This window comes from Salminus brasiliensis, chromosome 17 (genome assembly GCF_030463535.1).
Source record: "Salminus brasiliensis chromosome 17, fSalBra1.hap2, whole genome shotgun sequence".
Classification (NCBI taxonomy): Eukaryota; Metazoa; Chordata; class Actinopteri; order Characiformes; family Bryconidae; genus Salminus; species Salminus brasiliensis.
This window is the reverse complement of record NC_132894.1, coordinates 23,190,863-23,214,762: the sequence shown is the minus strand read 5'-3', so window position 1 is coordinate 23,214,762 and position 23,900 is coordinate 23,190,863. Positions and strand designations below refer to the sequence as shown.

The following is a 23,900-nucleotide window of genomic DNA, read 5'->3' as shown; positions in this document are numbered from 1 at the left end:
GGTGTGACTCTCTAACATGCATAAATAAATTATAATTTTTATAAATTAAGAAGAAATTAATATTAATGTTTGTAAATACCTATGGTATAGTTTGACGAGTTTCTGTTTCAGTGAAATTCACACAATGTAAATGTGTTAAAGCAAAATGCACTAATGGTAGGTTTCCGTGGTGAGTAGTCTTTCATCTGCCTATAATATATAAAGAAACCCATTGTAAAAAAAAAAAAAAAAAAAAGGATAGAGGGTGACCCAACATATGCCTCTGTTAAACACATTAGTAAAAGTAGCCCATGATTATTTTTGACACCACCTTAGGTATTCTTTCCAGCCACGCCTGGTGAAGGTTTTACACCCAAAACGGCCAAACCCCTGTGAAGGTGCCGTAAGCATTTCGCCGATTGAGAAGACATCTTGGATTTATGGGAGTCGGAACGGAAACCGGTCCTATTAGCTGTTCAGTTGGAGCGCATAAGCAAAACACTTTGGAGCTACAGTACAAGTAAGTCGCCTTTCTGCGTGGAAATTAGCATTGAATTCAGTTATCACAGACACCAATGCCTCTTACTATGTTTAGGGGTTCTTGTGTACCGGACCAGTTTTGTGTAACATCGTAACAGTTTAGTACCGCAGTGGAGGCTAATATAATATATTACTTGATAATATACCAAGTTTGTGTCCGAATAGAGGCTGTAGTGGTAGTATACCAAGTTAGTGTCCTGGTGGAGGCTGTGGTGTTCGTAGACTAGTTTAGTGGTATCTTATTTTAAGCCAAGACCTAGAGAGATATAGCTAACTGTTGGTTCGTTTATTTTACAAGAGATCATCTGACTGAAACACCTGACTGTAAACCACTCGGTGGCGTTGCCACCGAAACGTCAGTAAACATTTAAAATGTTTTAAATAAGACGTTTTTAAATTGTGAAAACGAAGAAATTTGAATATAATATCAGTAAGAAAGAAAGAGTGGTTTGTTGCTATGCCGTGAAAGCCTAATTGTAGCCTAGTGTTTAGAGACAGAACTGCTGTATTAAGTTAGTCAGTGACTTCTAGTGATTAAACGGGGAAGTTGTATTAAGGTGTACACTAAGGTGTAATCCTAGATGAGCCATATTTAATGTAACATGTAATGTAATTGTCCATTATCAGATCCACTTCCACGTTGTAGTTCTGTAATTACATACTGTAGTCCATCTGTTTCTTTGTATACTTCCTAGCCTCCTTTCACCCTGTTTATGCTCAGGACCCCACAGGACCATCGCAGAGCAGGTAGTATTTGGGCGGTCATTCTTAGCACTGCAGTGACACTGACATGGTGGTGGTGTGTTGGTGTGTGTTAAGCTGGGATGAAGGGCTCCTGATCCATTTTGTTTTTAAACACCTCATCTTAGCACTACTGATGGACTGAGAGTACTGCACCAACCAGAAGTTTCAGCCAACAGGGTGAACAAGCTGGGAAATTTAGATTAGATTTTAATTTCTAAAAACTTAGAAAAAGTACAAATATTAAAAGTCAAAAAGAAAAAATATGGATAATAAATAAATACATAAAAGGGTACAGCAATATATAAAACAATGAAACAATAGTTAAGCACTAACTAAAATAATAAAAATAAAGAGAAGAATAGTAAACGTTAGAAAAAAGGCTGAAACATACCAAAATGTTAAGTAAATTTAAATTAAAATAAACAATTGCAGGCTATGTGTTTTCCTAGTTTAGTAAGCACTTTTAGTATTCCAGTTTCTAGAATGAGTTACTAGAAGAAGTGTTCTTTTCTATGAGCATTGTTGTATGGTTGGAATATATGATTATCATTGTTATATGGTTGGCATGTGACCAGTAAGTGCTTTGAAGATGAAAAGAATCCAATGTGTTTCTCGATTGTACATCTACAAGTAGTAGTGTAGAAGTAGTAGTAGGCAGTAGTGTCTAAGAGAGTGGGCAATGATTGGACACAGTGTTTAAAAACTCCAGCAGCACTGCTGTGTGGAGAATACCTGCTCTGTGGTGGTCCAGGGTGAAAGAGGGTTTAAAAAAACGTATGCAGTGAAAAAGATGGATTACAGTCTGTAACAACCACAAAGTGCTCCTATATCCAACTAGACCCGATAAAACGGATAATGAGTGAAGAAACAAGGAGGTGATGCTAATGTTATGGCTGATTTAATATATAATATATTAACTAAATGACTACCCACTGTTGAAAGCACTATGCTACACTATTATAACATTGGCAGAGAACAAGGTAATCATTCTGTAAGATTTAATATGAATAATTGAATACTTTTAATTCTAGGGTTGTCACATTGGAACACATAATGTTTTTAAAATATTATAATTTCTCAGCTTGAACTGGTAATAATGTTTCAAGTATTTATATATTAGATAACACTGCATAAAAAATAACAAATATACATTTGATATATATTTTTGTCACACCATATACCACATTTATAATGCATATCAGCACTTTTTAAAGTACTAGGTCAAACATTATTTAGGTACAATTCTGTGATTGTACTCTACTTCATAAGTAAACATGAAATTACATTACTATCCATCATCCAGCCATCACTATCCATGTCAACTAAGGCATGTATATAGAGCTGTCCATGAAAAGATGTCTAATTAATGTTTTAATCGCTTTCTCAGGCCTGTATATGTAGAGAACTTTGTCCCCACTCCTAAATGCTGCCTCATTTTCTCCACAGAGCTTTCTAAGTTTAGCAGAAAACTGTGGCTTGTCATTACTGTATTTTACTGTATTTCAATTTGGTTGAAATGCAGATGTCCCCATAGAAGCTCATGTATGATGTCATGGTATCAGTGTATTCATCTGAATCAGTGCAATCAACTAAACTTGGATTGAGATACAAAGACCTTGAAAGAAGAATTATTTCTTGAAAACACTTTCGGAACTATGTGCATGTCATGTGTTAATGGTGCTGACAAACATTGTGGTTCTGCCACAGTTATATATTTTTTTCTCAAAGCAGTGTGATGACACAGAGCTTGTGCTGTTTTGTATAATATGGGCATTATGAATGCTGTTATTCTCCTTGATTATGCCTAATCCCAAACAAAACAATCAGGAGCTGTAAACTGGAACCTTGCTGTGATGCCTCGACTTGAGGTAGTTGCTTGGGTTTTTTTGGGGTATAAAAACTAAAAATAGAAAAGCATTAATAGCATTAATAATTTAACCAAATGCATTTCCATTTTCACAATTGAATCTCTTTCCTTAAAGTTCTTAATGATTTGAAAAATACATGATTTAGGTTCCTGTGAAGCCCTTTTAATGCAATGCAATGATGACTGCACGTGTTTTCTAACTATGGTTAACAGAAGAAAACTTCAAGCACCACCAACATTTTAAAGCAGCCTGTCTCTTCTTCTAATCAGCATGACAACAAGGACAAAGCAGCTGATATCCCTTTAACAATTCCTCCTGTGCTAACGAAATGATCGCTGAAATGTTGCTGCATTTTGTGGCAGGGCTGGAATGCAGTAATTTTTGTGATTCTGTTTGTGATCCTTTTCATGGTAAGGTATGACTTTACAATTGCAGTTAATCTGAGCACTATTCACTATCTATAGTTAATGGAAATTGCCACCATAAAAATTGAAGCAGTGAATTTGAAAGTGTATAGGGGCAGTGGTGGCTCAGCGGTTAGAGCGCCGGGATATTGATAACAGGGTTGTGGGTTCGATTCCCGGGCTCGGCAAGCTGCCACTGTTGGGCCCTTGAGCAAGGACCTTTACCCTCTTTGCTCCCCAGGCGCTGGAGTTGGCTGCCCACCGCTCTGGGTGTGTGTGTGTACCTGCCCCTAACACATGTGAGTGTGTGTTCACTATTAAATACGGAGGACGCATTTCGCTGTACAGTGTACACTGTACAGTGACAAATACGTGCACCTTTACCTTTTCTAACCTTTTATGGATAATCGAGACAAGAAACTGGTGTGTGCAGTTTTGTGTCCAGATGCACACCTATGCTCATCTTCTCCAAACATAGCTCTGGTCATTGTGGCCAAGCAACTCAATATTTGCATGACCTTAAAACTTTTGTCAGCTGCAAAGTTTAGTCCGACTTAAAGGTGTTGATTTTGTAGTAGGGGCTTTTTTCTTGGGTGGCAGCCTTTCGGTCCATGGAAACAGTGACACCTGTGTTTGTGATAATCTGTGGTGGCTCTTGGGTTGTTCCTGACCAGCCGAATTTCCTCTAGGGTGACAGTTTGGGTCTTTTTTCAGACTTTAGCAAAGATGAAGATCTTGGAATATGCAGTTGTTTAAACATGGCCCAAGACACATTCCTGACTAAAATAAATTATAAATTATCTTTCTCAGATCTGCACTGACTTTGGACTTTACACTCTCATACTTATACCCCAGAAAATAAACAATTCAAAGAAACTACCAACCACAACTATAAATATTTTTTACAAATATTTTTGTCCCTCAACTATTCAAAGTCTAAGCCAGTGATTAAATGAGAAATTCAAACTAAAAATTTATATTTTATATTTCTCACATTTGCAAAATGTGGTATTAATGTCAGTATTAATTTACACACACACCAGAAAGCAGAAGCTTCAAATCCCATGTGTATATAAAGAAATAATTACAGAAGAATACTAATCGGATGAATATTTTACATAATCTTTTAATCATTTAATACATTCCTTACTAATAGTTACTTTTTTCTTTTGTTGTAGGCAGTGAGTTCCTGAACTGTCTGTATCTTTATTTTCATGTTAATCATTACAAGAAAGAAGTATTTACAATGTTTAAACTTAAGCTAACAGGCAATTTAACATGTGAATGATTGTTAAGGATATGTGTGTGTGTTGTCACAGTGTATCTGGGCACAAATATGATAATGGATAGAATACTCGTCATTTGATTGGTCAGCATAGGAAAAAAGGGATTATTACAGCTGTCTGATTAGTTAATGTTGAACTTTGGTGGCAATAATCTTTCAAGACTTTTTATGACTCATTCATGTGACTTTGTAGAGGCAGTGCAAGAGGAGTGAATATTTGACTTAAGATAAGAGACGCAAAGCTCACCAGCTTATCACCACATTTATGTACAGCTGTGAACACCTTAAGTTACTTTTCCTAAATGAAAATTGAATATGTAACACGAATAGCAAGACTAAGTGAATAAGTCTGTTTTTTAACATGGTATTAACTAATAACTAAACCAGTGTTTTAATACAGTGGGGAAAAAAGTATTTAGTCAGTCACCAATTGTGCAAGTTCTCCCACTTAAAAAGATGAGAGAGGCCTGTAATTGACATCATAGGTAGACCTCAACTATGAGAGACAAAATGAGAAAAAAAAATCTGAAAATCACATTGTCTGATTTTTAAAGAATTTACTTGCAAATAGTGGTGGAAAATAAGTATTTGGTCACCTACAAACAAGCAAGATTTCTGGCTGTCACAGACCTGTAACAACTTCTTTAAGAGGCTTCTCTGTCCTCCACTCATTACCTGTATTAATGACACCTGTTTGAACTCGTTAACAGTATAAAAGACACCTGCCCACAACCTCAAAGAGTCACACTCCAAACTCCACTATGGTGAAGACTAAAGAGCTGTCAAAGACACCAGAACCAAAATTGTAGACCTGCACCAGGCTGGGAAGACTGAATCTGCAATAGGCAAGCAGCTTGGTGTGAAGAAATCTACTGTGGGAGCAATAATCAGAAAATGGGAGACCTACAAGACCACTGCTAATCTCCCTCGATCAGGGGCTCCACGCAAGATCTCAGCCCACACGGGGGGACCTAGTGAATGATCTGCAGAAAGCTGGGACCAACGTTACAATGGCTAACGTCAGTAACACACTACGCCGCCAGGGACTTGCAGTGCCAGACGTGTTCCCCTGCTTAAGCCAGTACATATCCATGCGCGTCTGAAGTTTGCTAGAGAGCATTTGGATGTTCCGGAAGAGTATTGGGAGAATGTCTTATGGTTAGATGAAACCAAAGTAGAACTGTTTGGTACAAACACAACTCGTTGTGTTTGGAGGAGAGTGAATGCTGAGTTGCATCCAAAGAACACCATACCAACTGTGAAGCATGGGGGTGGCAACATCATGCTTTGGGGCTGTTTCTCTGCAAAGGGACTAGGACGACTGGTCCGTGTACATGAAAGAATGAATGGGGCCATGTATTGTAAGATTTTGAGTGCAAACCTCCTTCCATCTGCAAGGGCATTGAAGATGAAACGTGGCTTGGTCTTTCAGCATGACAATGATCCCAAGCACACTGCCATAGCAACAAAGGAGTGGCTTCGTAAGAAGCATTTCAAGGTCCTGGAGTGGCCTAGCCAGTCTCCAGATCTCAACCCCATAGAAAAACTTTGGAGGGAGTTGAAAGTCCATGTTGCCCGCCGACAGCCCCAAAACATCACTGCTCTAGAGGAGATCTGCATGGAGGAATGGGCCAACACACCAGCAACGGTGTGTGCCAACCTTATGAAGACTTACAGAAAACGTTTGACCTCTGTCATTGCCAACAAAGGATATATAACAAAGTATTGAGATGAACTTTTGTTATTGACCAAATACTTATTTTCCACCATTATTTGCAAATAAATTCTTTAAAAATCAGACACTGTGATTTTCTGATTTCTTTTTCTCATTTTGTCACACATAGTTGAGGTCTACCTATGATGTCAATTACAGGCCTCTCATCTTTTTAAGTGGGAGAACTTGCACAATTGGTGACTGACTAAATACTTTTTTCCCCATTGTACATCACTCTTACAGTGGCTAAATCCTTATCTTTTTTCAGTTCCCTTTCCTGTCCCTAGTAGCATTTCCACAATGGTGTACCCCAGTGAGGAGAAGCTGGAAAGGCTAACGCAGGAGGAGATCATCTCCAGCACCAAGTTGGTGATCCAGGGGCTAGATGCACTGAAAAGTGAGCACAGCACAATACTGCACAGTCTGGAGGAGACCATTAAGTGCTTGACCAAGGATGAGGAGGCCAGCTTGGTGCATGAAAAGTCCTCACTGCTCCGCAAGTCTGTAGAGATGATTGAGCTAGGCTTAGGGGAGGCACAGGTAAGGCAAGTAATGGAAAAATGTATAGGTAAATGAACAGAGTAGTTGTAATTAAAATACATGAAAGTATAGATCAGATTAGATTAGATTCAACTTTATTGTCATTACACACGAACAGGTGGAAGGCAACAAAATATAATTTAGCATCTAACCAGAAGTTAAATAAGCAATAAGTGCAGAATGTACAGTAATTACAGTATATAGGGGATATAAGCAGAGATATGGACAAATATACATGTGAATATATTATAGAATGTGTGTATGTATGTATGTATGTGTGTGTATATATATATATATATATATATATATATATATATATATATATATTATATACATACACACACAGTACAGGCCAAAAGTTTGGACGCACGACTATTTACATTGTAGATTCTCACTGAAGGCATCAAAACTATGAATGAACACGTGGAGTTATGTACTTAACAAAAAAAGGTGAAATAACTGAAAACATGTTTTATATGTTTTCAAAATAGTGTCTTCAAAATACTGTCTTCAAAACACCCACCTTGCTCTGATTACTGCTTTGCACACTCTTGGCATTCTCTCAATGAGCTTCAAGAGGTAGTCACCTGAAATGGTTTTCAGGTGTGCCTTATCAGGGTTAATTAGTGAAATTTCTTGCTTTATCAATGGGGTTGGGACCATCAGTTGTGTTGTGCAGAAGTCAGGTTACTACACAGCCGACAGCCCTATTGGACAACTGTTAAAATTCATATTATGGCAAGAACCGAAACAGAAAAGGTAAACGGATGGATTCCACATGCCTGGTTCCCACTGTGAAGCATGGAGGAGGAGCTGTGATGGTGTGGGGGTGTTTTGCTGGTGACACTGTTGGGGATTTATTCAAAATTGAAGGCACACTGAACCAGCATGGCTACCACAGTATCCTGCAGTGACATGCCATCCCATCTGGTTTGCGTTTAGTTGGACCATCATTTATTTTTCAACAGGACAATGACCCCAAACACACCTCCAGGCTGTGTAAGGGCTATTTGACCAAGAAGGAGATTTTAGGTGACTAACTCTTGAAGCTCATTGAGAGAATGCCAAGAGTGTGCAAAGAAGTAATCAGAGCAAAGGGTGGCTATTTTGAAGAAACTAGAATATAAAGCATGTTTTCAGTTATTTCACCTTTTTTTGTTAAGTGCATAACTACACATGTGTTAATTCATAGTTTCGATGCCTTCAGTAAGAATTTACAATGTAAATAGTCATGAAAATGCAGAAAACGCATTGAATGAGAAGGTGTGTCCAAACTATATATATATATACAGTGAGTCCAAGAAGTATTTGATCCCTTGCTGATTTTCTTCGTTGGCCCACTAATAAAGACATGATCATTCTATACTTTTAATGGTAGATGTATTCTTACATGGAGAGACAGAATATTAAAAAGAAAATCCAGAAAATAAATCTAAGGAATATATATTAATTGATTTGTATTTCATGGAGTGAAATAAGTATTTGATCCCTTAGTATTCATTAGCAGTTCTGGCTTTTACAGACCAGTTAGACACTCCCAATCAACTTGTTACCTGACCTGAAGCCACCTGTTCTCACTAATCACTTGTGTGAAAAACACCTGTCCACAGAATCAGACAGATCACACAGATTTCAAGTCTCCAACATGGGTAAAACCAAAGAGCTGTCACAGGACCTCAGAGTCAGAATTGTTGACCTTCACAAAGCTGGAATGGGCTACAAAAAGATTAGTAAGGTGTTGGATGTGAAAGTAACAACTATTGGTGCAATTATCAGAAAGTTTAAAGAGTATAACATGACAATCAACAGACCTCGGCCCGGTGCTCCAAAGAAGATTTCGCCTCGTGGGGTGGCAATGATGCTGAGAACAGTCAGAAATCGTCCTGCAACCACTCGGCAGGAGTTAGCAAATGACCTGAAGGCAGCTGGGACCACAGTTTGCAAGGAAACAATTGGCAACACTTTGCGCAACAATGGATTCACATCCTGCAGTGCCCGAAAGGTACCCCTGCTGAAGAGAGCACATGTGGAGGCGCGCCTCAAGTATGCCAATGATCATTTGAAAGATGAACCAAGTTATTGGGAGAAGGTTTTGTGGTCAGACGAGACCAAAATTGAACTTTTTGGCCTCAACTCCACCCGCCATGTGTGGAGGAAGAAAAATGCTGCCTATGACCCCAAGAACACTGTGCCCACCGTCAAGCATGGAGGTGGAAGCATAATGTTTTGGGGGTGTTTCTCTGCCAAGGGTACAGGGCTACTTCACCGCATCACTGGGAAGATGGATGGAGCCATGTACCGCACAATCCTGAGGGACAACCTCCTCCCCTCTGCCAGGGATCTGAAAATGGGCCGTGGTTGGGTCTTCCAACATGATAACGACCCTAAACATACAGCAAAGGCAACAAAGGATTGGCTCAAGAAAAATCACATTAAGGTCATGGAGTGGCCCAGCCAGTCGCCAGACCTCAATCCGATCGAAAATCTATGGAGGGAGCTGAAGGTCAGAGTTGCCAAGCGACAGCCCACCAACCTTCATGATTTAGAGAGGATCTGCAAAGAAGAGTGGGCCAAAATTCCCCCTGGTGTGTGTGCTAAACTTGTGGTTAACTACAACAAACGTCTCACCGCTGTGCTTGCAAACAAAGGCTTTGCCACTAAGTATTGAGTGTGTTTGGCAAGAGGGATCAAATACTTATTTTCCTCATTGAAATACAAATTAATTAAAATATATTCTTTAAAATTATATTCTGGATTTTTGTCTTGATATTCTGTCTCTCCATGTTAGAATATATCTACCATTAAAAGTGCAGAAGGATAGTGTCTTTATTAGTGGGCAAACAAAGAAAATCAGCAAGGGATCAAATACTTCTTGGACTCACTGTATGTATATATATATATATATATATATATATATATATATATATATATATATATACAGTGTGTGCAGAATTATTAGGCAAGTTGTATTTAAGAGGATTCTTTTTATTATTGAACAACAACTATGTTCTCAATCAACCCAAAAGATAAATTTCAAAGCTTAATATTTTTGGAAGTTGGAGTTGGTTTGTTTTAGATTTGGCTATCTTAGGAGGATATCTGTTTGTGCAGGTAACTATTACTGTGCAGAATTATTAGGCAACTTAATGAAATACCAATATATACCCATCTCACTTGTTTATTTTCACCAGGTAAACCAATATAACAAAATTCAGAAAGAAACATTTCTGACATTTAAAAACAAAACCAAAAACAAATCAGTGACCAATATAGCCACTTTTCTTTACGATGACACTCAAAAGCCTTCCATCCATAGATTCTGTCAGTTGCTTGATCTGTTTACGATCAACATTGCGTGCAGCAATAGATCTCACATTTTATGAGGGACCACAGGTTCTCTATGGGGTTCAGATCAGGTGAACAAGGGGGCCATGTTTTGGCCATTTTTTCTTCTTTTAGACCCTTACTGGCCAGCCACGCTGTGGAGTATTTGGATGCATGTGATTGAAAATCATGTTTTTCTTGAACGATACCGACTTCTTTCTGTACAACTGCTTGAAGAAAGTGTCTTCCAGAAATTGGCAGTAGGTCTGGGAGTTGAGCTTCACTCCATCCTCAACCCGAAAAGGTCCCACAAGTTCATCTTTGATACCAGCCCATACCAGTACCCCACCTCCACCTTGCTACTCATTTGCCTAATAATTCTGCACACAGTGTGTGTATATATATATATATATATATATATATATATATATATATATATATATATATATATATATATATTTATTATAGAGTATATAGCGTATGGCTCTGGATTGGGTGTTTCAAAAAGACTAAGTCAACTTAAGGACATGGCCCAGAGAAATGCGTGGGCTAGAAAGCCTTATGAAGAAACATAAAAACTAATAATAACACATTAATCTCAGCAGTGTGTCTCGGGGATATGTTCCTGACAATATATCCTACCTTTGAAGCTTGGCAGAAAATGTGATTTATGCAGCTTAGATGATGCATTGTGTCATCTCCTTATTGCACAATTTGCTCTGACTGGTATTGTCCCCCTGCTGCTGCTGCAGGTGATGACAGCTCTGGCCAGCCACCTAAGCACAGTTGAGTCAGAGAAGCAAAAGCTGCGAGCACAGGTGCGACGGCTGTGCCAGGAGAACCAGTGGCTGCGGGACGAGCTGAGTATCACTCAGCAAAAGCTGCAAAAAAGTGAGCAGACTGTAGCCCAGCTAGAGGAAGAGAAAAAGCACCTGGAGTTCATGAATCAGCTGAAGAAGTATGACAAGGACATCTTGTCAGTGGTAGGACAGACAGCCCCTTGCACTCATCCCTGTTGGTTCTAAGTAACTTTGGCTCTCTCAGTTTGTGTTTTAGACAGTATCTTTTCTTTCTAGATGCCATAGTATATGGTGTAGTCAAGACAACACATTATGCAACATTAATTCATCATGAAAGCATTGTTTTGATTCATATTCTGCTGTCTTAAGTCATTTTCATTTTGCTTATTTTGGTAACAATGAATACAGCATATAGTTGAATCACACAACTTCAGCATTTCAAAATTCTACAAGCTAAAGGCATGAATTAATATAGGCATACCAATTTCATGACATAAATGGGCTATTGTTGGAGCAAACATTATTTAAAATTGAATACAGTATTATTGATTATTATTAGAAAAAATGCCACAGACCAATAGGTGACAGGATTATTGTCAGACATTTATGTTAAAGTTGTTGTTGTTGTGTTGTAGCAGGAAGAGGAAAATGATGATGCTTCAAAAGACACTCTGGATGATCTTTTCCCCAATGATGAAGAGGGTCAGGAACAAGGATGTAAGAATTGAACTACCATGGCCCTTGACTCTAAATAACTGGCCATTTGTCTACTGTTTTAAAAACAAATGAGTGGGTCTCTCTGTTTGAACAGCGTCTCAAAAGCCAAGTAGTGCTGCATTGGCAGCAGCTCAGCGAGGTGGCTATGAGGTTCCAGCTCGCCTTCGAGCCCTCCACAACCTGGTGATCCAATATGCCAACCAGGGCCGCTATGAAGTGGCCGTGCCACTCTGCAAACAGATGCTGGAGGATCTGGAGAGGACCTCAGGCCGTGACCACCCTGATGTAGCTACCATGCTCAACATCCTAGCTCTTGTTTACAGGCAGGTTTTCATACAAATTTTGCACAAATACTGATCAATGTATGTATTGTTCAATTATCAAAATGAGTTTTAGTACAGTGAAGATCACTACAAATTCAAAATATAGATGCTTTTTTTTTTATCACTGTGTATTACAACACAGTCCATTTAAAAAGAACACTATGGAATTAACAACTGTGAAAGCAATGACACCTATGAAAGAAGTTCTCCTGTCTCAACAGAGACCAAAACAATTACGTAGAAGCCTCCCGTCTCCTCTATGATGCTGTGGCTATTAGAGAAAAGACTCTGGGTGAGGAGCACCCCTCGGTGAGTGACAGCCCACAAGCCAGCGCACACTCAGACACAAAGCGAAAAGGTCAGCCCAAAAATGAAAATATAATGCACAGCATGATTATTCAGTCTAGAGCAACATCCACACTGGGCTCAGGCTTCTGGCATAGGAGACTGTCAGACATCAGTGACTGCTTGTCATTCACCTCGCTGCAATTGCAATAGTAACAGTTGTGTATTCTGGGTCTATTACAGGTAGCAGCCACTCTGAATAACTTGGCAGTGCTTTATGGGAAGAGAGGGAAGTACATTGAGGCAGAGCCACTATGTAAGAGAGCTCTGGAATTGAGGGAGAAGGTAGGTTGCAACTTGAGATTTACACGGCACATTCAGACCTTTTCATAAATAAAAAATGCAGCCCTTATTTCAGATTAAAAAGAACACAGTGAGTAAAATACATATTATGGACATAGTAAAGCAGCCCATAACTACTATTACTACTAGTATGAATTTTCACTTTTTCCATACTCAGGTGCTGGGAAGGAATCACCCTGATGTGGCTAAGCAGCTCAATAACCTAGCCCTGGTGTGCCAGAACCAGGGTAAATATGAAGAGGTGGAGTACTACTACTGCAGAGCTCTTGAGATCTATGAAAAGAGGCTGGGCCTAGATGATCCCAATGTTGCAAAAACAAAGAACAATCTAGTGAGTACTCACATATAGAAAGAATTGTACATGACAATAATTGTAATTATAAAGCACTTTTCATTTTAGTTACAAAATCTGTTTTTAATCTGCTTTACCTATGAAATTTGCATTCTAAATATTCTTTGATCCACTTTTCCAGAGTTACTGTATGTAAGATTTTCCAACAAATTAGCTATTTATCAATCAAGGAACAATCGTACAAAATGTTTTGCTACACTTTCTTTTAGGCATCCTGCTATTTGAAACAGGCCAAGTACAAGGAGGCTGAGATCCTGTACAAAGAAATTCTTACACGAGCCCACGAGAAGGAATTTGGAATAGTAGATGGTGAGTGTGTGACTTTTAAAGCATGATTATCTTAGTTGAGTATTACATTCGGGTCTTAAAATATCTGTGGGATATTGTAATTACTGTGAGACATGAAGCCCTATACCAGGATTATTGAACACTTATTTGTGTCTTTTGTTTGTGAGTTTAAGATTAGTGAATGTACTGTGTGACCCTTTGCCTGTAATACTTTGTACTTTCTCACACTTCCTTTCTTTCACTTTGCAACATGGTTTACACATGTTAAGAAGCTGACACTCATCAACCGAGTGTTTTCTGAATACTCAATTTTATTTTTAGAAAAGAATAATGTATTTAGAGAAGCATTAGTCAAGATTTAAGAAACAATTACATCAAGCGGTTAAGTAAGTGAACTCCTGTGTCTGAGTGGTAGACAGTATAAGCATGTAACCTTGATATGCTGTGTTAATCACTAGAACATTTAGCTTATTGCTAGTGAAACTAGAAACTATAAACACTTAGAATTTGGTTTGTAATAATTTGCTTCTGTGAGAATATTTGAGTGTATTCGCTGGCTAATATTTTCTTGTAAGGAACTCCAATGAGTTTATCACACTACCTGTGTTGCTGGTTAGCATTGTTAGCTGCAGCTGACCTGTAGTTCATATATTTCCTGAAAGTAGTTAACCCAAAGTTTTATTTTACTTATGTCTGTAAGTCGTCTACTCAATTCATTAAGTCTGTTACTCAAACAGTTCAGGGTATTATTTAAATGTACAGCATTTGCATACCTGCCTAGTAGAAACATGTTGTTGTTGTTGTTCTCACACAGAAAAAAAAAAATTATTAGATTTTTTTTGCCTTAAATTGGTACAGGCAGCAACAAGAAAATTACATGTATGACAGCTTAGACGTGTGGCAGCTTATGGGAAGCTCCAAGAAATAATATAACTGCAAATATAACTATACAGTCAGCAACAATAGATATTTTGCTTGATGAATAAAAGCCAAAAAACTCCAACAAAATCACACACTACTTCATCTCATGAGATGATTATTCCAAATAGAGGTTGTACCAAAAGAAAACTTTTTTCCCTTGAACTATAGTTATAAAAACAGTCTACAGTTGTGGCCTACATAAAACCAGGTGGAATCTATGGCTGGACTGTCACATATGAAAATGGAAACATAAACAGTAATAAATAAATTTCAATGCTTTTTCAAAAATGAAAAGGAGGAAATCCAGTCTGTCCAGACTTTTACTCGGAGCAGCGCCATGGGCATACAGTCCACTTGTTCTCGCGACATTTCTATTGCTTTTGGTTTTGTTTCAGAGTCAAAGTAGCGATCCTTATATCTGGGATCCCGGACTGTTGCAAGAAAATACAAAGGTTCTGTACTAATGTTGCGGAATCGCTCATTTACTGCTTGTAGCAAGGTTTCCTTGGTTGTTTTCACTCCGTGATCAGATTTCAGTCTCTTTTTTTAACAGACTTTTCAACTCCTCGGTCGAGGGGATCACATCTGATAATAGGGCCGTTGATGAGCTCATTTCTTGTATCAAATGCTCAAATGGTTCGAGCAGAGTCACCATGTTTTCAATTAGAATCCAATGATTTAGGGATACGCTCACCGGTATCTTGTGAACTGCCGCACATGCAGCTTTTTCTGTTCCAACAAGCTCCTCATCATATAAAACATGCTGTTCCCCCTCGTGGAAATATCTTCTTGTAATACATTTTTTTTTAATCCCCAGTTGTTCCTGTACGTCTTTGAGACAGGAATTAGCAAGATGGGAGCAAGATTAAAATGACCGACTAGCTTTCTCCCGATGGACACACAGTCTGATATGCTTCATTGGCTTAGGGCACCTTTGTTAACGGCTAGCTGTAAAGTGCGTGCCATACAGCCCAGGACTCCAGGTGCTTTTTCTCTTCCTCCAGCTGGGCTACAGTCTGCTCACTTTTTTTTACAGGACTAACATCCATATTTCAGTGGTAAAGCTAACGTCTCTGACATTAGCTTTGAGTAGGTCGTGTATATGTGTGGCAACAACATTGCACAAAGAATATTTGAGTGTATTCGCTGGCTAATATTTTCTTGTAAGGAACTCCAATGAGTTTATCACACTACCTGTGTTGCTGGTTAGCATTGTTAGCTGCAGCTGACCTGTAGTTCATATATTTCCTGAAAGTAGTTAACCCAAAGTTTTATTTTACTTATGTCTGTAAGTCGTCTACTCAATTAACTCTGACATTAGCTTTGAGTAGGTCGTGTATATGTGTGGCAACAACATTGCACAAAGCCAGCAGGGCAACATCTGAAAAATAACGACACCTTGGGAGAGCATAACGTGATTCAAAGTGGAGCCTCAGTGTATGTGCGTCAGTGCGCATGCGCAAGTTATTGGTTGCAGTATCGGCCAAAATTCCTATATCGGACCGACCGGACAATTACTGAAAAATCCATATATTGGCCGCAGATATATTGTGCATCAAAAAAAATTATCTCAAATTTGAAAAAGCACTTTAATGTTAATGTTAATTATTGTTTTATTACGTTTCTTATCGTGTCACGGTAGAGAGCTTTGAGGTGGATGCGGACATAAATGCAGGTAGATTTAATAGAAATAACAAAACATAACCAGAGATCCACACTAAAGTAGAACAGACCAACAGGATAAAAAACAGGAGAACATAAAACAAGCTGTTAATGGGGCATTGAGAAGTGTCTCATACAGTGACTGACAGGAGGTCAGCATAAACACAGAAAGCGGGGCAGTTTTTGCTCTGAAAAAGGAGAGAAAATTGACTAGCCTTTAAACATAAATAAATAAATAAATAAGTAAAATAACCTAACTTTGTACAAAATATATGAATCCCATTAGTCTTCCATAGGTAAAATGATTTAAACATGAGTGTTTAAATCATGGTAATGTTACAGATTTATTCCTCTGATTGCTTTGCTGCACCATTCTCATCTAATGAAGTCACTGGAGAGGCTGGTCCTTAACCACATCCGCCCTCTGGTGAGCCCATCCATGGACCCTCTCCAGTTTGCCTACCAGTCTGGTGTCGGGGTGGATGATGCTGTCATCTATCTTCTACACAGAGCTCTTTCTCACCTGGAGAAGCCCGGCAGCACTGTGAGGATCACCTTCTTTGATTTCTCCAGTGCTTTTAACACCATACAGCCAGGGCTTCTAAAGGACAAGCTGGGACATTGTGGAGTGGACAGTCACCTGTCGAACTGGATACTGGACTACCTCACCAACCGACCACAGTATGTGAGGGCACGGGACTGTGTCTCTGATATGGTGGTCAGCAGCACAGGAGCCCCTCAAGGAATGGTCTTGGCACCGTTCGTCTTCACCCTGTACACTGCTGACTTCATGTACAGCTCACCGACCTGTCACCTGCAGAAGTTCTCTCATGACTCAGCGATCGTCTGCCTCATAACCATGAGGAGGACATCGAGTACAGAGAACTTATTCAGGACTTTGTGGACTGGTGTCTGCAGAACCTGCAGATAAACGCAGGAAAGACCAAAGAACTGGTGGTGGATTTCCCCAGGCGCAGACACCCCCCTCCATCAGTGAACATCCAGGGTATGAACATCGAGAGTGTGGACTCTTATAAATACCTGGGTGTTCATCTGAACAACAAACTAGACTGGTCAGTCAACACTGCTGCTCTCTACAAGAAAGGCCAGAGCAGACTTTTTTCGACACAGTGGTGGCATCTGCCATCTTTTACGGAGTGGTCTGCTGGGGCCCTAGCATCTCGACGACAGATAAGAAGAGAATGAACAAACTCATAAAGAGGGCTGGCTCTGTCCTGGGGTGCTTCTTAGACCCAGTGCAGGTGGTGGGAGACAGGAGGATGACAACCAAGCTGGCATCCATGCTGGAGAACAGCTCCCACCCCATGCATGAGACTCAAGTGTGTGAAGGAGCGGTATCGCAGGTCCATCCTTCCTGCTACCGTCAGACTCCACAACCAACACTGCTCCCAGCGAAACACATACACACACACTTAACTAAACACACATGTTCAGGGAACAGAGGTCCCTCAATGTAAAAATACAATGTCATTTGCAATAACCTGTAAATAATATTGTTATTGCTTTTTTTATTCTTATTTATATTGTATGTATATAGTGTAAATTATTTATCTACATTTTTTTTATGTGTCTTGCTATCCCTTTCTGCTGTGACACTGAGAATTTCCCCACTGTGGGACTAATAAAGGATTATCTTATCTTATCTCTTATTTTATGTAGGGCTTTCAATTCAGTTCATAGCATTTCTATAGATCTGGGTCGAGATCTGTGCTCTGACTTGGCCACTCCAAAAAACAGATTTCGTTTTTTGTAAGCCATTCTGTTGTGGACTTGGTCTGGTGTTTTGGGTCATTGTTGCATCACTCAACTTCTACAGAGTTTCAGCTGACGCACAGACACTCTCACATTATCCTGTAGAATTTTTTGTTACACTTGGGAATTCATCATACCCTCAATGATTGTAAGCTGACCAGGCCCTGATGCAGTTGTTTCTTTAACTCACAGTCTCCATTGTGCTCTTGGGGTCATTTTGACTGGGCACCTACTTCCTACAGTCAAAGTCACAAATTGTCTTAATTTGTTAGATTGTTTGCCTCACTGCAGACTGATAAATTTCTAAAGTCCTTGAAATCACTTTGTAACTCTAACTTTATGTAAATCAACAATTTTTAATCGTAAATACTCTAAAAGCTCTTTTTGGCGAGGCATGGCTTACATATGCATATCCTTCTTGTGCAAAGCAAACTCAAAGTTTGAGTGTGTCTTATCAGTCAAAGTAGCTCTAGTCCATACCTTCAAACTCATTTTCTTAAGAAGACTCCAATTTGCATATTTGAAATAAAAACCTCATAATGCTAGTGGATAAAGTATGTGAACACTTGAGTTAATACCCAAGGGTTTACATACTTTATCCACTAGCAATATGAGGTTTTTATGGTTGTTCTCAATGAAGACATGAATAATCAGATTTTCTTGTGTTATTATTTTAGGCACATTACATTTGTCAATAGGCTTGTCTTGGATGAGAATCAGATCACATTTGATGACAAATTAATGCAGAAAACTGTAAAGTGCTTGCCACTCTATAATTAGGTAAAACATATTTAGAATTTAGTGCTTCAGCTAGTCTTGCCAGGCTACAAAAAATATGTCCATGTGTTTGGTGACAGGTAATACAGTTCTCCGAATGCTCAGAGGTACAGCGTAGTGTAATAAGATGTAGTGAGTAACTTACCATCATGACCTCAGCTCTTGTTAGTAGTCAACTCTAAAAACATCACACCCTCATTCCTCCCACTCCTTTTTCTTTTCTTCCAGCTGAAAACAAACCCATCTGGATGCATGCGGAAGAGAGGGAAGAGACTAAAGTAAGTTGAATTAATATTGTAAAGGACTAGTGATCCTCATATGTAAGTGTGTTTTTGTTTTTGTTCATTTGTTCAGTCTTTGTTTTTGTCCTCACAGCATATGATCGGTGAAAATGCTCAAGGTGGTGAACATAGGGACTGGTATAAAGCCTGCAAGGTAACCAGGTAAGGAAAAATACAGAGACAAGCAATTATAGATTTAATTGGAACATTCTTCAGATCTAAAGTATTCATTAGATAATACATTTTACAAATATGTTTACATGTTTCCCTATAGCCCTACAATAAGTACTACCCTACGGAATCTTGCAGTTCTGTATCGCCAGCAAGGTAAACCTGAAGCAGCAGATATGCTTGAGGAGTGTGCCATGAAGACACGGAAACAGGTCAGACACAGGGAGCTGTCAGGGCTGTGAGACTTGATTCTCACTACAATGAAAATGACAGCAAAATACTGGCTTCTAGTGGCATTATTTTTCATAGTAATTTATTATACTACATTAACAGTAAAAAACAAACTACAACTGTATATTGTGACGCATGGTGAACTGGACCTGTACAGTTACAGTAATATGCTGTAATTAAAGTATATTAATGATTACTGCTGTAGTAATGAAATGCTGTATGTAGTATTTAGTAACTGTAAAAAAGCCCACCCCTTTCGCTGCCAATTTCCAGTCAAAACCACTATTAAAGAATTTTTTTTTTTTTGTTATAAAAAACTTTTTCAGCATACATACTATATATTTAACAGAACATTGCACAAGCCTCAACAACTATGTACTCAAGTAATCTGAATGACATGTAATTTCTCAGGCTACAGAGTCAGTTAAAATTATGTTTGTTAACTAAACTGAATGAATGCAGTGTGACTCAAGGGGGAAAACATTTAAGGGATTATTTCAAATTGCATCATAGCATCATATTATTTTATGGGTGTGTGTCAGGGAGCATCATTGGATCCTCTGAAAGATGTCAACCGAAGAAGAAGCTCTTCCCTTTACAGTGTTAAGTATGAACCTGGAGAAGATGGTAGTGTGGAGTGGAACGGGGTGAGTTGTTCTTGTTCTGTCACAGATTTACACACGTGTTAAAATGCATGCAGTCATGTAAACATTATCTTTGCATCCTGTGGTTTCATGTATGAGGACATAAAAAACAAAACATATAGTCCTTAGAAGGTCCTAAAATTAATTAAATACAACCTCAGATGAACAGAAACAAACAGATTCCATGGTGTCAATTATTTACAAAAATGAAGCCAAATTGCAGAATTGTGAGGACTTTGACTCGGTCATTCTAACACATAAATATTCTTTCATCCAACCATTCCACTGTAGCAACAGGTTTTCATTCAGGATTGCTCTGTATTTAGCTCCATCCATCTTCCCATAAACTCTGACCAGCTTTCCTCTCCCTGCTGAAGAAAAGCATCCCCACAGCATGATGCTGCCACCAGCAGCTTGGGAAATGTTTTATAGCCTATCCCTGCTTTAAACGTCTCCACAACTTTATTAACTCTATTAACTAATTATGCAAATTTTATGCATAAGCCTGCTAACCACTTGCCAAATGGTCGTAGTAAACAGTACAAGTGAAAAGGAAAAGGGAACATGCAATAAAACCTGATGTGATGAAATGTTGTAATAGTAATCCTTGGAATCCATTTTTTCTATTGATTTGTTAAAAGTAAAACAACAAAACAAGTAGGATCATTTTCCTATCATTCTCTATAAACAAAGAATCTACTTTTCTTAACATTTCTGAAAAGGTGAAAGAGAAGAATATGAATGGATAGAAAATGGTCTTCTGGTCTGTATGTGACTTGATACTGCATAACACAGTTATGACCATGTCACATGACCATGTTCTTTATTAAGTAATAATTATGTAAAGCTGCTTTGTGACGACAACAGTTGTAAAAAGCGCTATACAAATAAATTTGACTTGACTTGACTTAACTATAGTAATGTTCAATAATCATACTCTTGTGAGTTAGTTGCTTAGGGCCCTAAAAACATCTGAAAACATGTCTGAACAAATGGTCATTGTGACACAGCTTAAGAGATTACTATGAAATATCATGTGTCCCAGTTAATTAGTAAGTAATAAGTTCTTAAGATGAATAAATTGATCAAATAAATTGTAAAACAATCAATAAAAACAATGTTTATGGTAGGTTGTCTCTGATCACCCTGGCACCATTTTATCACCTTACTGAGCATTTGTGACACATGCATATGTTTAGGGATTGGATCTGCCCCTGCAGATCTTTACACTAAACCTCCTGCATTCCTTTTTGAGTGATTTCTCTTTTTGTGTGGTTTTTAACATTGGGAGGTGTTTTTAATCATACTGAATATATATTCTTCTGTACTCTCCTGACATATGTCTTATACTTATATACATGTTTGCTTGTATGGTGTAAAGACAGCATCACAAAATGTAGGTTTAACCACAGTCATTTGTGAACTTTGCATTAATGTTTGTCAAAAGCCATTAAAAACAAAACAAAAACAACACTCTCTCTTACTCACTTTCCGCATCACAATAAATACCCACACTCCACTAACCCCCTTCTTTTTTTTTAGAATGGTACACAATGTGTTGCTTTATCATCCCAGCCATGGGAATGTAGTTTGTTATTTAGTGTAGCATGTTTCTATAGAAATCCAGGTCACTATGGCAGGGCACTGAGTAATGTTGTGGCATAAGAATGTGTCTGAAAAGAAAGCCTCATAATGCTAGCTGCTTGTTAATGCAATTTGTACATTTCTGTGTTTGTGTGTTTAGAATGCTGTGTATGGTAAACTGTGGTGTGTGTATTTGGTCAGGGACCAGATGTCCTCACATTTGGGTCATATGTCATATTTTGTTGTTACGTGAGAACATTACTGTGGTCCTCACAAGTTCAAATGATGTAGTGTTAATTAGCTACAGTAATCATTATATCAATAAAAGGTCCTCAGAAAGTATAGCAGAACCAGTGTGTGTGTGTGTGTAGGATGGCACTCTGAGGAGGAGTGGTTCTTTGGGAAAACTGCGGGAGGTGCTGCGTAGGAGCAGTGAGATGCTAGTGAAGAAACTACAGGGAACCATACCAGCAGAATCATATAACCCTTAGTAAGACAAATACACACACACACACAGAAAACATTAACCTGGAAGGCTGTATGTAAATGTTGTAAATTTTGACATACATATGAATTATGGTAGAAACTATTTGATTGTGTTAATTGTTCATTTTCATTTGGTGGACATCAAAAGATATTTTAGAACTTTTAGATCACAAGTATCACACAGATGTAAAAAGTATACTTTGATGTATGGTGTGTCTCATCCAGCATGAAGAGGGCTGCCTCACTGACTTATCTGAACAAGAGTGGAGATGATGACTCCTTTCCGGTGAGATGATTTAAATAAAACCAGAACAAGCTTATATTGTTTCTCCATTTCCGCCATATGCTGAAACCTTGTTCTCTGTTCTCAGAGCGTTGGAGCAGGCAGGAGGCTCAGAGAGAGTCGACCTCTGAGCTCCAGTACAGTGGAGCTGTACAGTAGCTCCAGCCAATAGGAAACATAGATACAGCAATACAAACACACACACACACCTAAATCTTCTCTCATTATTCATATCTTCTTTCTTTCATCTATATCATTTTACCTTATGTACCACTGGTATTAGTTATGAATTAATGTGATCAATGATCATTGTAAAACATAGGAAACCAGCAGTTGCAGCTTTTTTGATTTATTTGTTTTTTAATCTGACTTGAGTGCCAGTAGCTGTTTAATGATTGTGTAATATCTACATTAATTATTTTGGAAATGGGCACATGGTTCAGTGTCTTTCAAACCTCTTTGTGAAACCTGGCCACAGAGAAAAAAAATTCATGTGGGACCAAGCCTAGAGCCATGTTTATCCCAAAGTTTCTGAACAAAAGCTCAAAACTGTATCCCTAAATTAAAACTGGGTTGTTACATGTGTTCCACATTAATTCATGAAGCCTTATTGGTATTTTATAAAGTTTAAATGGCATATCCTACAGGTCAGTATATTTGGTTTGGTTGGGCTTGGACCTTTGTATCCTTATATTTATTATTCATATCCTTATATTTAATGTTGCAGCATTTACACACTGCAGTGCTACAATTTCACTAGCATGTAGCACAATTGAGAAGCACAATTAAGATGTAGTAAACACTTTTTAGTCAAGCTAATGCTCTGTCTTTCAAAACATAAAAAATATAAATATAAATCTTCAATGTGGTCTGTGCAAAGGTTTGGCACCCATAGACTCCTTTCAATGACTCTAAAAAACCCTATACTAACACACTCATGAAACATGGCCTTTTCTAAGCAACTGTTTCAAAGATTTAAAAACAGAAAGTAATTGATTCCCTCAAGACAGTGGAAGGCTATAAGAAGATGACCAACCATTTTCAGATCGGTTTCTGTAGTATGCAATGTTATTAAGAAATGGCTGTTCAGTGCATCTGTGGATTTCAAGATTTCTGAAACAAGAAACACTTGAACTGCTTATATGCTGGTAAAACAGGCAAATCAGCAGATTTGAGATTGATTTACTTTTTTTCTAGTCTATTGTAATGCTGTACTACTCAGAGTTTCAGGTTATCTAAATGTGTTAATATATAAACAGTCATTTGTGAAAATGTAAACACTGAAAATCTGTCCTTGTTTAAAACATATTTAGATAAATGACAATTGTATTCATTTTTACAATTTTGAGAGTTTGAGGTATTATAACTAAGTAGAAGTAATTTCATTTCAAGTCAAGTTAAATTTATTTGTTTAGCGCTTTGTGTGACTGTTATTGTCACACTGCATCTTTACATAATCAGTAATTAGTAAAAGACAGAAACAAGAAATAACATAAGAAGACATGAAAATCTAAGACCCCTAGTGAGCAAGCCAACAGCGACAGTGGCAAGGAAAAAGAAA

At 38.2% G+C, this 23,900-nt stretch overlaps 1 protein-coding gene across 5 annotated transcripts; it reads left to right on the top strand.

The window, feature by feature from the left end:
* Window positions 1-402: 402 nt before the first annotated feature.
* Window positions 403-23,637, top strand: klc4 (kinesin light chain 4). Of its 5 annotated transcripts, none has more exons than XM_072659885.1 (16): window positions 403-499; window positions 6,822-7,074; window positions 11,151-11,381; window positions 11,837-11,915; window positions 12,010-12,238; window positions 12,460-12,547; window positions 12,767-12,868; window positions 13,044-13,217; window positions 13,448-13,547; window positions 18,888-18,937; window positions 19,035-19,102; window positions 19,215-19,323; window positions 19,885-19,989; window positions 21,942-22,060; window positions 22,282-22,342; window positions 22,428-23,637. In XM_072659885.1, exons 1-16 carry the CDS (start codon window positions 420-422, stop codon window positions 22,509-22,511), a joined length of 1,932 nt encoding a protein of 643 aa, XP_072515986.1. In that variant the 5' UTR covers window positions 403-419; the 3' UTR covers window positions 22,512-23,637. The 5 variants fall into 5 exon arrangements, with proteins under 5 accessions (XP_072515986.1, XP_072515984.1, XP_072515989.1 ...); XM_072659883.1 differs by having other exon boundaries at window positions 11,834-11,915; XM_072659886.1 differs by having other exon boundaries at window positions 421-499; window positions 6,803-7,074; window positions 11,834-11,915.
* Window positions 23,638-23,900: the final 263 nt, after the last annotated feature.

Coding starts and splice junctions, on each gene's coding strand:
- klc4 (XM_072659883.1), top strand. CDS start 420: ATGGGAGTCGGAACGGAAACCGGTCCTATTAGCTGTTCAGTTGGAGCG. Junction 13,218..13,447: donor CAAAAACAAAGAACAATCTA/GTGAGTACTCAC, acceptor ACTTTCTTTTAG/GCATCCTGCTATTTGAAACA. Junction 22,343..22,427: donor GAGATGATGACTCCTTTCCG/GTGAGATGATTT, acceptor CTCTGTTCTCAG/AGCGTTGGAGCAGGCAGGAG.